The sequence below is a fragment of the Chinchilla lanigera genome, unplaced genomic scaffold (assembly GCF_000276665.1).
Source record: "Chinchilla lanigera isolate Chin_1 unplaced genomic scaffold, ChiLan1.0 scaffold00431, whole genome shotgun sequence".
NCBI lineage: Eukaryota > Metazoa > Chordata > Mammalia > Rodentia > Chinchillidae > Chinchilla > Chinchilla lanigera.
The window spans coordinates 1-17,124 of record NW_004955832.1 but is presented as its reverse complement, the minus strand read 5'-3'; the positions used below and the strand labels follow the sequence as shown (position 1 = coordinate 17,124).

At 39.0% G+C, this 17,124-nt stretch overlaps 1 protein-coding gene across 1 annotated transcript; it reads right to left on the bottom strand.

Annotated features, from left to right (window-relative positions):
- Positions 1–2,564: 2,564 nt before the first annotated feature.
- Positions 2,565–15,372, bottom strand: LOC102016221 (amine oxidase [flavin-containing] B-like; the record flags this gene model as incomplete). Its single annotated transcript, XM_005415126.2, is given in 5 exon segments — positions 2,565–2,724; positions 3,809–3,958; positions 5,032–5,173; positions 14,136–14,227; positions 15,268–15,372. Coding segments are annotated over 5 exon segments (649 nt in total), but the record flags the coding sequence as incomplete, so codon positions are not given.
- Between the last annotated feature and the right edge of the window lie 1,752 nt (positions 15,373–17,124).

The following is a 17,124-nucleotide window of genomic DNA, read 5'->3' as shown; positions in this document are numbered from 1 at the left end:
TGTATATCAGGTTCTGTTTCCATGCTTGGGAAATTTTCTGCTATTATTTCTGCAAATAATCTTTTAATGTCAGTTGTGTTGCTTCCTGCTGTTTCATTGACTCCTATAAGTCGTACATTATTCCTCTTTGCCTCATCTTGCAGCTGTTGAATTGACCTTTCCTGGATCCTTTTTGATTTTATGAGATCCTTTCTTTCACAGTCGCTAGCTGCCATGCTGTGTTCAAAGTCTGAGATTCTATCTTCAGCTTCATTCAAGAGGTTTTGGTAGCTTTCAATGGCAGCTTTGTTTTCCTGGAAGTCTCTTTGAATCTGTTTCATGCATTCTAAGTCCTTTCTATATTTTTCATTGAACACTTCTGTCCCTTGCCTTTGTTCTTCTATTTTCTTATATGTTTCTTCTCCAGACTTTTGGAGCAGTTCCTTCATTATTATTGTCATTTCATTTTTTGCCTGAGAGATTATTTCTGATCTCATCTCTTCTATGGCTTTATGAAGTTGTTTCTTTACTTCCATTGCAATCAGTTCAGCTATTTCAGGCATGTGTTTACCAAGTTCTCCTATGTTGATGTCTCCTGGACTTGTTCTGATTGGGGTGGAGTTCTGGCATTGTGTTTTAGTGCTTCATTTTGTCATGTTTGCTATCGGTTGCAGAAAGCTCAGTTACCCTCTTCAGTAGCTGCACAGCCAAGACCACTAATGTCCTTAGTTTTCCTGTTGGTCAGGTTTGCCCCTGAGTAACCTCTGAGAAGAGCTACTTAGTCTCAAGGTTTCCGGCAGTTTTTGATTTGTATCTAGATATCCCCTTTCTCAGACACGGGCACTGGTGTCAGCTGATGGCCAACTGTCTGATCCAGCGTCCCCTTGCAGTTCAGGGCACATGCATGGCCCAGACTCCCATTGCACTGGTGTGACAATCTGGTCCAGTGGACCTATGTCCCCAGGCCATTCAGCATATAGGCAAAATCCAGACACAAACTGCAGGATCAACAGTTTGTGAACCACCTGATTCTGTGTCTCGTCAGCTCAGGGCACATACAGGAATCAGATGCAGGCTGGATGGGTAGCAGTCACAGACTACCCGTGCTTTTGACCCCCTAGGGGGTCCACTCGAAAGTAAAGCACAGACTCAAACCACGGGACCAGCAGCTCTTGGAGCACTCACTCACTCCATGCAGGGGGCATGCAGTGAGGGGCTGCATGTTCCCCCACCAGCCAGAGAAGTCCCTGGGGCTTCTGAGTGAGGACCTCCTGTTTGCTGCAGGTGCAGGGAGGACAGAGACTCAGTCTGTAATGGCAGCGGGGTCCTGTGTCACCCACTCTGCCCTCAGGAAGTAGATGGGAAATACCCGGCTCTCCCTGCAAGTTTCAGCTGTGAACCATGGCAGTGTGAGCAAAGCATGGACTTGAATCACGGGACCAGCAGCTCGGACTTGAACCGCGGGACCAGCAGCTCCCGGGGCACTTGCTCACTTGGTGCAGGGTGTGTGCTCCCATATACTTTAATCATCTCAAGATTTCTAATTACACCTAATACAATGTACAGTAATTACTCTGTAAATATTGTTATATTTGTTTAAGGCAGAATGGCAAAAAATCTGCACATTTCTGTACAAATGTATTTTTTTCTAAATATCTCTGATACACAGTTGAATCCACAGATGTAGAACCTGTGGATAGAGGGCCAACTGTACCCAAGGAGTGCTGCCCACAGGCCAAACTGCAAATCTGTCTCCTTTTGTTTTCAGCATAGTCTTCTCCTTTCTCCAGTCTTTCTTTTCATTTCAGCCCATCCTGCCCTTCATCCTCAGTCTCAGGGACCAAGTGTTCTTACCTTGGTCTCCACACTGAAGAAAAGTAAATGTGACTGGAGTAGATGTGTTAAGCCTCCAGCATGGTGCTGCCATATCCAGTAGCTACTATCCAAATGCGATTATATACATTCACATTTAAAGCAATTAAAATTAAATAAAATGAACAAATTTGAGTCTTCACTGTCACTAGCTACATTTCTGATGTTCAGAGTCCACATGTGGCTAGTGCCTAGTGGATTTAACAGAGTAGATCTAGAACATTCATATCTTGCAGAATCTAGGACTTTTGTGAGAATCCCATGTGTTGTTTTACCAGGTAAGACAATCAATAGTAGCATACTTGATGACTACATATGAATGAATAAATGACTTTCATTTAATGTGGTAGAATCCCGGCACTAACAAGAGATAGCCTGGAAAGTTTTAGGACCCCTCCCCTTTGTGAATGCCTTTACAAGGCCAAATTTAAAAAAAAAAATTGATTAGAAAATTCTAATCATCTTTTGGCACAACAACTTGTGAGAATATTAAATGAACTCTATATTAAATTACAAAAAGAGTTGGTTATATTCCAAGGAAAGTTAATTGCATGAATTTGTGCCAGGGTATTTTATTTGAAGGAACTGTACTTTGGGATAGTATTGTACCATGGCCAGAATTCTAATAAAAATAGTTACATGCAAATGCATGTCTTGACATCAAGCTTCTTGGGACCTTCTCCTAAAACTCTTTATGTAAGGAAAATACTCACCCATTTTCCTCCAGAAAGGCTCTTTATAATAGACAATGCACTTGATGACTGACCCCAAAGGCACACGGGAGACCAGCTGGTTTCTCATCATGGGCAGAGGAGGTTTGAAGTGAATCTTCATGCCCAGAGCAGGAGGGATAGCACTAATCACATATTTAGCCTGAAAGAAAAGCAATGTTATTAAATATTATTGGTTTATTGTTTTAGTTTTTTTCCCCAATTATCCTTTCACATGCCCTTGTTCCCTTTCAATCTCTTAGCAGCAAACCCAGAAGGATCCTGTAAAAATTGACAGCAACCATTATTGTTCCATAGTTCAAAGTTCCAATGACTTGTCATCATATTTGGAGTCAAAACCAAGTTCCTCACATTCACCTCCAAGGTCATACATGAAATGGTCCTCTGACTTCTGCCATTGTGACATTGTTGCTGTTCCTTGATCATGTCCCAGGGTCTTGGCATTTGCCATTCCATCTATATGGAACACTCTTCTTCCAGAGAGCCACATGGTTCCCTCATCTCAGTCAGTTCTACACTCATATATCACCTCAGCAAGGCCTCCCGTGATGACTTTATTTAAATTTATGTGATCAATATTCCCACCCATTCTGATACACCCTCTCCCTTTGCTGCTTGATTTTCTCCACACTATTTGAAAGACTATATTTTAATATATAGTTGATTATGGCCACTTCTTTCAGCATTGAGGAATGAGCCCAGGCCTGTGCACTATGCCACATTCCCAGTATTTTTACATTTTTAAAAATTTTCAGACAAGGTCTCATTAAGCCACTAAGTTGTCCCGGCTGGGCTGGGACTGGCAATCCTCCTGCATCAGCCTTCTGGAGTGTTGGAGTTGTAGGTGTGTGCTACCACACCCAGCTGTGATTATGGCCTTTATCCCCCACTAAAATGTAAACCTCATGAGCATGGAATTGCATTGGTCTTAGTTACTACTGAATTCTCAACTCTTAGAATAATGCCAGACAAGTAGGTATATTTGATATTTATCAAATAAACTTTTTTTTGCTTTTTAATTATTCTAAGAGCCCAATACAAAGTTGATCAATCATGTTTTCTAACCACCCCCCCCAATATCCTGGTTCTATTTTCCTTTCTTTAAAATAGAGGTAGCATCTTGTCAAGGAATTATCTGTAAAGTCTGGGCTATTCTTGGCTTTATTTAGGCTTTGGTCACCTGTAGCACTGTAGGCTCTTTCCCACAGGTTAGGGGCCTTGGTTACCTCATACATTTCATGGTTTAGAGTCTCCACAAGGACACTTTCTCCTGTTTGGTCAATGTGGATCACAGGCCTCTCTAGTTTCACTCGGTCCCCAAGGAGATTCATTATCCGCTCACTCACTTGACCAGATCCGCCCACAAATTTCCTTTCCTGGAAAGAAAAAAGATGGGTAGGTGTTATGGTTTATGTCTAGATGACCCCCAAAGCCTCATGAAGTCATAAGTGGGGGTTTTTAAGGGGGTACTGGGTCTAGAGTGTGTGGTACTGGATCTAGAGTGTGTGATACTGCGATTGATTCATGGTGCAATGCTAGGATCAAGGACACTAGGATTAAGGATGGGATCAAGGAAAAATGGATAAGATATAAGCGACAGAAAGATCTGTGGTCATCCTTTGTTGCTTTTGTTGTCTTCTGCATGCAATGAACTGTTTCTCCTCCGCGATGCCCCTCTGCCATGTGCCACCCTGCCTTGGAGCCAGCCAACTATAGACTGAAACCTCTACAAATTGTGTGCTAAATAAACCTTTCTCCCTCTAGCTTTAGGTGCTGGGTATTTTGTCTCAGCAACAAGAAAAATAAGACACAGGAGAAACACAGGAATGGGCATTAAATGCCTAAGTGTTTAGTTCTCCCCTCTTCTCTTTACTCTGAGATATACAACATTTCCTTTTACTACTGTAAGCCATAACTATCACTATTGCTTTCACACTAAGGTCTGCTGACTCTGGACAAAATGACAGGTTTTCTAAGTCACTTCCAAGGCTATGCTCTCCAGAGCTAAGCCTTGTCTTTGTGACACAGTCTCAGAACCTCCACACCTCTGTACCACCCTTCTCTAAGCCAAAATCCTCTTGTCCCATCTCATCTTGGGCCAGGTACCTGCTGTTCTACAGCCACTGTGGCCAGTTCACCTCACTGAACCCACCTGCCTGGAGCCCCACTTCCAGACACCCCCTAGCACACAGACATTCTACCTGCTTGTGCACATGCTTGAGCTGTCTCTTCTTCAACTTTTAGTTAGATTAATTTTTTTAAAGGCAGTGTCAAATAGGTCCGGGAAGGAGATGGAGAGAAAGAAGAAGAAAGGGAGGAGAGAGAGGAAAGGGAGAGAGAGCAGAGAAGGAGAAGAAAGTAATTTGCAGCTATGTCTAGCACTGGGCCTTATGCAGTGCTGGGACTAGGTGCTAAGTTAATAGATAGAGTGAGGGCCGTGAGTTGGTACCTGGCCTCCACTGGTTGTTGAGATGATTCTGGTCGTGCCCCCACACTGCTTCACGTACCACAGGAACCAGAGAGCAGAAACCTCATGAGTCTCGGCAGTGACACACAGGTTTACAAAAAGAGTGCCAAGCTGCTTTGCAGAGCTGCTCAAGAAGAAACAAGAGCAAAGTTGGCGAATGCAAGAAATCTTTAGCACAATTTGACTCGCTAGAGTCTGTTACAAAACACGACAACAGAGATTTGGAGACTGTGAGGTTTACTTCCCCACTAAACAAAACGCCTCGGTAAGAATCGGCTCTGTTCCATCCTCTGTGCTATGCTGATTTGTTCCCACACACCTGCTGCTCTTTCAGGGATCCCATCTCAGTAAAGGGCATAGTCATTCACTAAGTGGCTAAAGCCAACACTTAAAAATCAAGTTGAATTTCTCTCTCTCTCTCCATCACTATTCTCCCATCCAATCCATCAGAAAGTCCAGTCATCTCTCATCACATTACTCTGCCTTCATCACCACAGATTTAGTATCATCTCTTGCCAGAAGCATCACAATTACTTCCTGTGGGCTGGTCTCTCTGCCTCCACTCATCCTTACCTAGAATCTACTGATTACACTAAACGACAGATGATGTTTACCTCCCTCACCATCGTGATGCTCTTTCACAACCCTGTCACGTTATTCTCTTGCTTAAAACCCTCCACTGCCATCCCATCAAAAGCAGGATAATATTCAGATCTTTTCCCATGGCTTCCCAACCCTAAGTACTGTAGCCGATGCATGCCTTTCCTACCTCATCCTGTAGCCCCTCCCACTTATTCGAAAATTTCCCCAGAAAGATGCACTCATCCGTCTAGGAAAACGTGCACTAGCATCTGTACTCACAGCACCCTAGCGTTCTGTCATCTTACCATTGTATGGTATCTTTAGAAGTTTTTTCAATGTCTGAAATTATCTTCATTATTGTGGGGTTTTCTTTTAGTTACTGTGGAGTGAATCTGGGGATGCTTTGATTCTGAGCAACATCCCCAACTTTTTAAAATTAAGTTTATTGGTACAAATTAGGTTTATACGATGATCACATTCACCATAGGGAATCTGTACCTGTGCATGGTATACCTTGATTTCTTCTTTCTCCTCCCATTCCCCTCCCCTTCCTTTAACCTCTCTTCCTCTCCTTATCCACAAACCTTTGTTTCCATTTTATCCTTTCTTTTCTTTTCCCTTCCTTTCCCCCTACCCCTGTTCCCCTTTCTTTTTGAATAATTTCTTCCCATTTCACCATCTCTTGTACAATTTGGTTCTTATTTATGCTTTCAGTTTTGCATACCAGTGAGACTGCGATATTTACACATATGTGTCCAATTTATTTCAGTTAAGAGTATGGTCTCAAGGTCCATCCATTTAGCAATAAATGTCTCAAGTTTATCCTTCTTTATGGTGGAGTAGTACTCCATTATATTAAAGAAAATCTTTTTATCTATTCATCGGTTTAATGGGCATTTAGGTCACTTCCAAGATTTAGCTATTACAAACTGTGCCGCTACAAACATGGGTTCATGTATTGCTGTGATATGATGATATCATTTCTTTGGGGAAAATACCAAGAAGGGGAAGAGCTGGGTGAAATGGGCGCTCTAATCCTAGTTTTCTGAGGCACCTCCACACTGCTTTCCACAATGGTTGCACCAGTCTACACTCATACCAACAGTGGAAAGGGGTTCCTTTTTCCCTATAGTTCCATCAGCATCTGTTTTTGGTCATTTTTTTTATAATAGCCATTCTGTCTGGAGTGAGATGGAATTTCAGTGCTGTTTTAATTTGCATCTCTCAGATGATCAGTGATGTTCAACGTTTTTCATATATTTATTTTTGATTTATAATTCATCTGAGAAGTATGTATTCATCTCAGATGCCCATTTTTGGGTCTTTGAATTTGGGGGTCTGATTTTTTTCCAGTCCTTTATATGTTCTAGATAGTAGCCCTTTGTCTGAGGAGCAGCTGGTTAAATTTTTTCCCATTCTATCTAAAAGACTTTCACTCTGTTGGTGATTTCTTTTGCTGTGCAAAAACTTTAATGAAATGAGATCCCAGCTATTGATTCTTTGTAGTATTTCTCGTGTAATATGGGTTTTGTTCATGAAGTCTCTGCCTACACCTATGTCTTCAAGAGCTCTACTTATTTTCTCTTTCTGAAGATTTAGTGTTTCTATTTTAATATTTAGGTTTTTTATCCATTTTTATTTTAGTTCATTGTGATAGATATGGGCCCCAACCCTTTTTATTTTTAAATTTTGAGACAAGATTTCCCTAACTTGCCCAGGCTGGTCTTGAACTTGTGATCTCCCTATGTCAGCCTCCCATGTAGCTGGGGTTATAGACATACAGCACTATGTCTGGAAATTTATTTATTTTTATTATTGTCTTTCCCACTAGAATATCCACCTATAAGAACACAAGCCTTATGTTTCTCATTCACTGTAGTGTCCCCTATAACAAAATAGTGCCTAGCATTTTGTAAGCACCCAAGAGTTACCTGTTGAATGATCAAATGAATGAATGCTAAGACATATCAATTAAGCCTTTTTAAAGCATTCATAATGTACAAAAGATATATTAGGTGCTTGTCTTAGTTATTTTTCTCTCATTGCTGAGACAAAATACCTGACACCTAAAATTAAGGAAGGAAAGTTTTATTTAGCTCACAGTTTGTGGAAGTTTCAGTCCATAATCAGCTGGCTCCAAGACAGGGTGGCAAATGGCAGAGGGCAATAGTTCACAGCAGGAGAAGACAGCAAAAACACCAAGAGCAAAAAGGGGGGAAGAACAAGCCTCTTTTCCTCCTTTATATTGTAAGCAGGCTACCCCGCCCTCTAGGCTGGGTGTAGCACTCACAGCATCTCCGTGCCCTCCTCTTGTACAGGATGAGGGTGCTTACAAAGTAAGGACCCTGGCTCCTGGCTGAGTCACTTAGTTAAACTTCTAAACTTCTCAAGATGACACAATGTATTAACCATTACAGTGCTATACCAAGCACAAACTTAGTCACAATATATTTTGTTATTTTACTTCCTAAGAGATGACAAACCCAAAGGATGGATGAGGAGAAAAATGATAAATCAAGCATAGATGAGTTCATTTTTGGTTGGGTCTTAGACGGTAAATAGCTAAAGGTCATATCTTATTAAGAAGCACAACAATCTCACACAATTCCAAGAACTCGGTAATATGTAGCATACCCTAAAATTTACCATAGTAATGTGCACTCTAGAATATTTTTAATAAAGATCAATTTCCCTTTTGACTTTGATGTAAAATTTGCATGTTGTTAATTCAGTTACACTTAAGGCAGAATTTGCTATGTGGTAATGATGATAATGGATAGGATAAGTGCTACTGTCTTTCATCTGCTGAATTCTTTCTATATTCCAAGGTCTTTAAATTCATTATCTTGTTCAATTGCTGTAAGAATCCTATAAAATAGCCATCATTTTTCCCCAGTTCACCAGCCAAAGAATTGAATCTCAGAGAGTTCCATAATACATAGTTACAATGGTACAACTTCAAACTAGATCATATCTGACTCAAAACTCAAAATGCTTTATAATTAGTCAGCTGATGACCTTGCTAGTGCAAATATGTGCTAAAGGACACCTCATTACCCTGGTGTATCTTGACCCTGAAAGTTTGTAGGAGCTTGCCTAACACATAGACAAGTTATCGACAATGCCTTCAGTCCTCACAACCCAACAGCACTTTTCTAATAGCTCCCATCATTACAGCCTGAAAAACGGTGTCACATTTACTTTGAAGCAGCTTTGAGTTAGTTTTGTAAGATTTCCCATGATAACTGAAGGGTTGAAAATTTCAGAGGCAATTTGTGGTATCTATCTAAAGCAACTATCCAGACATTGGTTTAAAAATATTACTTCAGGGTAAAAGATATATTTTGCTATTTGCCAACATTTTATTTCCGTTGCTCTTTATTTTATGGTTGAGTTTGGGGGCATGAGTAAAGGGTGTAATAACCAAAATGTAATGTGGGCTCAGCTAGATAGCCAATATTAAACATAAAAATATTTCTGAGATCCTAATTGTTATTGTTGCCAATTTCATGGGCAAGAAATAACCATAGTTTGAAATGAAGGGACATCTTAAAGTACAGTTATACCACCCAAACGTGGTGGTCTGCAACTGTAAACCCAGTATTCCTGAGAGGCTGTGACAGGAAAACTGCATGGTCAATCTCAGCCTGAGCAATCTTGTGAGATCTTATCTCAAAATAAAAAGGGGCTGGGGATGTAGCCCAACCACAAAGAAAGTACAATTGTCCCCCCTAATCCACAGGAGATATATTCTAGGATCCCCCCAATGATCCTGAACCTTGTATTATGTTTTTTCTACATATACATAAGATTAAATTTAACTTATAAATTAGGCACAATAGAAGATTAACAATAACTAATAATAAAATAAAACAATTTTAACAAATACTATAATAAAATTATGTGAATATAATCATCTCTTAAAGGAGTCATGAAAAAAATTCAGATGGAGGTTGACCAGGGATATCTAAAAATCACAAAAAGCCAAACCATGGATGGAGGAAGCTGTAATTCTCCCCGGAGAGCTTGTCCATTCCTAATATTTATTTGATTTATTCTGGGGGATTCAGTAAAAGAGAAGCAAGCTGAACAATATTTGAGGGATGGAAAGTCAAGAAAGCTAATGTAATATTTTGTATTTTTACCCTATTGACATTTTAAAAGGTAAATGTTGTAAATTTTTCTACATAAAAATATGTGCACATTAGGTAAAATTTAGAAAATTCATAATATAAAACTATGAGAGGATGAGTATTGTTATTTTGGTTTAAATGTGAAGCATCCCCCAAAGGCTCATGTATTGAGGGTTAGATCCACAATGCAACAATGCTTGAAAATGAGGCCTAGAAATGTGACTGGATCGTGAGTGTATTCCTTTGTCAATGGATTAATACACTGATAAGTTCATTAGTTGAATTCCTCTCTGGCTCTCACCCCACTCTCTGCTCCTCAAATGTCATGAGATAGCCAGCTTTATTCCCCAACATCCATTCATCATGGTGTCAGACATCATGGCTGGAGCCAGCCCAGCTTATACTGAACCCTCCAAAACTGTGAGTCAAAAATCTCCTTTATGTTGTGCATGTTAGGTATTTGGTCACAACGACAAAAAGCTGATCAATACAAGTATACTTCATACTGTACTTCCCCCAAAATAAGACCTAACTGGAAAATAGCCCTAGCATGATTTTTAAGGATGCTCATAAAATAAGCTCCCATTAAGATTATCAATCAGACGGACGCATTTAGCACATCCACTGCAACACATGATGGATATATTGAATAATAATATTAAAATTCTCAAGTGGGTGCTTTGGCTGATAGGTAAATCCTTATGAAAACAGACAAACTCCAGACTCACTGCCAAATGACCAATTGGAGTACAGCCACAACACATGAACAACATGCACACTTGATAGCAAATGGATGTAGCTGTGTCCAATATGAGTCTTCATAATTCAATATGTTGTGTGTTGTAACAGATGTACTTAATGTACTCATGTGAAATAAAGGTTTTCTGAATTTTACTGCCGGCAAGTTTTCATCACTTTTGTGTGGACCATCCTTCTTAACTGTCACCATTTTTGCTGCCACTCCTGTCTCATAAGTCAATTAACACTTGATTTAATGGAAAATTGTGAAGCTTAGCCTGCAAGAGGTCATGTCTTGGGTGCAGACTTCATGGGATAAAATCACTGACAGCTGTGTTGCCAATGCACTACGAGCAAGCACACAGACAAGAAGTGGTTGTTTAAGGAGAACTCTATTGCTGGACATGAGCGATGGAGGCTGATGGTTCTACAGGAAATGGAGTCACAAGAAATTCAGACTGGAATTTGAGGTTTTCAGTGTTATCACGTTGTTCCAGAAGATGACACGACTGTATTTGAATAAATGTAGATTTTTGTACATGAGTAAATATAGATTGTTGTACATGAAATATCAGACATTCCCTGAAACTAAGCCCTACTGAGTATTTTGGAGCAAAAATTAATATAAGACCTAGTCTTATTTGGGGGAAATATGGCATTTCTCCAAAAGATAATTACTAGTCTCATTTGATGTGCGTTTTCCTACATACAGGTTTTCTAAAAATGATCACCTACTTGTAATCACATTTAAAATATGTGTTTCTGAAGAGCATTTTATAAAATGACAGCAACTAAAAAATGATCGACATTTGTCTTTAAATGTATACTTGTCTTTTAGTTTGAATCACAATAGGTTGGACATTCTGGGGATGCCTTTCATAAAACCAGCAAATGAACCTATGTGTATCTTGCTTAGAAAATTGCCTTCTGTTAGCATACTCCTAATTTCCCAAAATGCTTCATTTAGTTAGTGAACAACCTAAAGTATTTAAGTGGAGAAGGAGACCAAGGGCTGGGTTAGAAAATTTCAGATCTCTATGATCCCAAATACAGTTGGCTCTAACTTCTGGGAGCTTAGCAACTCTCTGGGGAAAAAAAGTCAAACTAAATTCATGAAAAGCTTTTCATAAAAGAAGTTATAAAACAAATGCAGGTAACTGTATACTCACTGCAGTCTGAGAAACTATAGTATAGAATTATAAATAAATACAATTTGATTACAATCAAAATAAGTTACATTACAAACTACATTCCTGTAAAAAGTGTTAAATAACATGACATAAGGGTTTAAAAGGATGCAATTCATAATAGGCATTGATTTTGTAACATAAAATGATTTTACTATTCCAGAGTGGGTTGCTTTCAAAACCTGAAGACATAGGAGAAATATGATGATGTTTATTACAGAGTTTTATACAATAATAATGACAATAATGAAAAAGCAGAAGTAACCAAGATGACCAACAGAATGATGGACACATATATTATGGTATTCACTTTCCATGGAATATTCCACAACTATGAAATATGATGTTTGGCGAAGACTTTTCAATGATTTAATGCTTCTAAACTATTTTAACATAAATGTTTACATTGTAATATTAAATGTTAGAAACATTTTGATAGATTGCCACTGTTTTTACAGTGCATAGAAAACAGCTTTATTTTTAGGAATGAAATTAAATGTGCCACTGTACATATTTCATGATAGTTTGTCCTCTTTCCTATGTGCTTAACATTATTATTTCTCAAGTCATTAAATATTCCTCTACAACATGATTTTAAATGATTCTAGAGTATTCCATCATTGAGATAACCTATAATTTACTTAGCAAGTCTTTTACTACTGGATCTTTTTCTTTTTCCTTTTAAAAGTGTTGCTTGAAATTGCCTTTGTCTCTCTCCATCCCTATGGGCTGCAACCCTCATTTTTATTCTCCTTTGAAAGCTGAGTTCTAAGCGTAATTCTTAGAAGCTGAATTTTTATATCAACAAGTATGTAATTTCATATCTTTTAGTTATTTCTACATCATAGATTTAGATATACCTAAAAATGTTTCCATGGTTAATTTTCAGTGTCCTACTTGTCTCTCCAGTACTTTGAGAATGATGACATCAACCCCAGAACCAAACATATTTGCAACTACTGCTTTTTGTTTTGTTTTGATTTGATTTTTGTGGTAGTAAGGATTGAACCCAGGATCTTCACGCTGAGCTACATCCCCAGTCTTTCAAAACAATTGATTTAAAATTCTGAGACAGGGTTATGCTAAATTCCTAAGTTGTCCAGGCTGGGCTAAAACTTGGGATCCTCCTGCCTTAACCTCCCAGAATATTGAGATTGCAGGAGTGTGCCACCACACCTGGCTTCAACTACTGCTGTTTAGCATAAATGGTCAGTCTCCTTAGATTTGCCTTCCATTTCTCTCTTTTTTGTAAACCACAAACTCATCATGTGCTTGAACTGGAACCCCCCACAATCCTTTCCACTTTCCCTGCTAACCAAGAGCAGTGAGGACTTTTCGTGTCATCTGTCTAAAAGGCCTCCACAATTTGCATAGAGGTTCCAGTGCCACTAACAAGAATTTCAATTTGACTCATAAATTGTTGCTTTCAACACTACAGTGTTGCTTTCAACACTACAGGTTTTCCATTAAAGGGCAGCTGTAGGTCCAGTCACATGTTTTCCTGTAGAGTTGTGAAATACCTAGAAGCTTCCATTCAAATCCTTAAAGAGTTGCACATCACAAAAGGTGTCCCAAATGCATAAGATAATCATCTCTGCAGTTGACCACCAGTGAGGAGTACAAAAATATCCCTACAGTGACAACTTGATAAATGAGATCTTTGTACTGATGGCCTTTACACTGCTCTAGAGAAAGGAGGTAGCCCATTCTGGTCTGTTCTGAGGACTTTATGGGGTAATACTGAAACCAGCAAGATAAAAGGGAACTTTAAAGGCCTTTAGAGACAAGTAGCTTCTCCAGACCTGCCTTAAGTCTAGAGCATAAATGCCATCTCCCCCTCTCCTCAGCCCAGAGGAATGGACGGAATATGCAGATGCTGGAGCCACAAGTTCTGCTTTGCCAAACTTCCTCGTGCTAAGGGCATAAACAAAGCCCCTCCCCCAGCCTACATAAACAGAATAGGCAAATGTTGGCTCCAAAAGGTCGGGGTACAGGAGAGATGAAGCGAGCTTGGGATGTATATTATCTCATTGCATTCCCTCTCTTCTGTTCTTTGCTGTAAGAGACCCTTGCACATCTGCACACGGGGAGATGGTGATTTGAGGCAAATGAGGTCCCTCTACCTCCTTAGAGCTAGCTTTGAATAAAGCCTTTTTCCTTTTCACCAAACTGGCCTCATTTGGCTTGGTCAGCAGTGAGCAGTGGACCTGAACATATGAATCTGAGTGGCTGATAACAATACCATCTTTATGACACAAGACTCTTTCAAAGAAATAAGCTGGATGCATAGCTGTCTTTAGACTGGCACCTGGTTCCAATATTTTTCAACATTTCACTTGGCAAGTGGTGTGACTTGAGACACAGAGCCCATCCCCGATAAATGCTACCGCTAAATAAACCTAAAAGATGGTCACAGTAAACGCCTGTGCCCCATGGTGGGTCTTACCTAGTCCAGCAGATCTTGTTCAGCAGCTCCTTCATGGTCATGTGGTCCCACTCTTCCGCAAGGGGGGCCTTCCATGGGGCATCACTGGGGATCTAAATGCAGATCAAGAGTCGAAGGTGAAAGACAAAGGTAATTTCCATGTTCAATAACCATCCAAGCATTATTTGAAATTCTCTGACTTAAACAAGAAAAAATGTGTTTTCAAACTCCCCCCATAGTATCTTTCACCTCATAAACAACGTTGTCTGTGTAGCTTTGCTGTTATAGATCTGTACCACCCGATCCATACTTCATTTACAGTAACACTTCCTGCACAATAAATGGAGGTGTGTTATAAATAGCCTCTTCCAAATGTGGATTGCAGTAGTTCTCCCTAACCCACTCAAGATCCCAAGTAGATGCCTCAAAATATAGATGATACTGAACTCTACATACATAATGTTTTCCGCATACATGCATACTTACAATTAAGTTTTATTCAAAACTTGATCACAGTAAGAGATTAACAACAATAATAAAATAGAATAATTTAGATATATACTGTAATAAAAGTTATGTGACTGTGGTCTGTTTATTTCTGTAATTTTTCTATTTAGCACTTTCTAACTGCTATTGACAATGAGTAACTGAAACTGGAAAGTGAAACCATGGAGAAAGAGGCACAACCTCACTAAAGTTGCTAACTTACACAGAATATTCACAAATATAACTCCTTAACAATGCTTAGACAGCTGTACCAAGTCACTTCTAAATAGAAGTTTTCACTTAAACTTCACATGTGTGGGCTGCGGGTTTGGACATGGTGGAGAATCAAAGACCCGGATGTCTTGTGTTGTTGTGTCCTAAAGAGTTTCTAAATTAGAAACATCACCCCAGGAAGACTGAGTGATGCACAGACTTCTCCTCGCTCACCAATAGTTTACAATGGCAGGCTCTCTGACACCTCATTTCTTTAGAAGTGAGAAACAGGTTCATTCATCCATTTGCTTCACAGATTTTTACTGATTGCTACTATGCACTCAGCAACAGGCTAGGCACAGGAGGTGAGGGATACATTGCACTTTCTTTTTCTTAAGGATTAAACTTATTATGAAAAATATCAATGCAGTCAAAGACACTTTAGGTAATTTACCTCTTGCCCCATATCATCCATTGTCCTCCAAAGGTTATTATGGTCTAGGTAGGTAATTGGATTCCATACAGGTGGGAATGGGCCCTTGAAGGGGTATGATTTGCCCTGGGGAGATAAAGCATATTTTTAAGAGGCAGCATTGACTACAATACAAATGTAATTAAACCTGCCAAGTTGGTACATGTCCATAAGCAAAACCGCAGTAGTTATCAATATGGGACAAACACTCAAGTTTTTTTGGCTCTTTGTACCCTTAGAGTCCTATTGAATTTTTCAGCATACAGATTCCCAGCAAAATCCTTTGTTAACTAAATGTTTGGTGACACACCAAACATTTCTCTCTGAAACCAGAGAGATTTTTCTCTGAAACAAGAATACTTACCACATAAAATTTTAATGTCAGAATAAAAGTGGGGTTACCAAAACGAATCTCATTTGCCAACAGTGTTTGTATAAATGCCTTGGAATCAGGAACACTTATGTTATAAAGAATCAAAAATTACTACTATAAAGATTATACAAATTAGAAGTGGATGAAAAACCAATTGCAGAAGCGATCTGTAAAACAGGACACAGCAAACTTTCCCAAGGAGACAGAAGTATTACATCAATTAGGGTTGCCAGAGCTCAGTAAAATCAAAGCAGAAAGGTGAGAAAACTTCAGGCTTCTCTGGACATATTTATACCACCTGGTTCTCCCCATGGGGGGCCTGTCACAGAGACAAAGGGAACATATTTCTGCAAAGGCCTAAAAATAGAGTATTGCACAAATCAAGTCTGGAAGGGTTAACTTGTTGATGACAGTTAAGAGACAAGCTCAAGAACCACTTTGAGTGAATCTGCAAACGAGTCAGAAGTCAGACCGTGCATTCTGACAGCATCTTTTAACTGAATCAAAAGAACTCAGTATTCTCCATAAACCCCAAATCCCCCAATAATTCTGAATCATTCACCAAAGATTGATCTTGCAGGCAGAGAAACCTGAGGTGAGAAATGAGGAGAGATTTCAGACTCGTTCTTGTGTTGATTCTGTGGCCATGTTGGTCTTCTATCTCCAACAAGGCCGTAAGAATCACTGGGAAGAGTTCTCAATCAGGGTTTTACAGAAAAATAGGGGAGAGTGAGTGAGAGAGCAAGAGATGGAGAATGAGGTCTTAATTTAAGGAATGATTGTGCTGGCAAGTAGGAAGCCCAAAGTCTGCAGGATAGGCCAGTCAGCAGGAAGAGCTGCAGTGCAAGTTCAAAGACAATCAGCTTGCAGAATTACATCTTCTCTAGAGAAAGTCAAATCTTTTTCTCTTAAGGCATTCAACTGACTTGATAAGACCTGGGTGCATTATGAAAGGCAATGTGCTTTATTCAAAATTTATTGATTAAAATGTTAATCTCATCTAATAACTACCTCCCCAGAAATATCTAGAATAATGTTTAACCAAATGTTTGGGTACTTGGGTTTAGCCAAGTTGACATATAAAATTAATCATCGTGCCTCTTAATTTAGTTTATTGAGCTATAATTTACACATGATGTGCCCATTTTATTTCATTTTATGTATTTTAATTTTTATGGTTAAAATCATTTAAAATTTTTAAATTGACGAACCATTGCATATATTTATCATGGATGTGCTGTTTGAAATATGTACATATTGTAGAATGGCTACACTATGCTAATTAACATATGCACCACTCACATACTTATTTTTTGTAATGAAAACTCTTAAAAACTATTCTCTTGGCAATTTTCAAGAATATAATATATGACTACTAACTATAGTCACTATTTATACAATGGATCTCTTAAACATATTCTTCCTATCTAGTTGAATTTTTTTTTTTTTTTTTTTTTTTTTTTTTT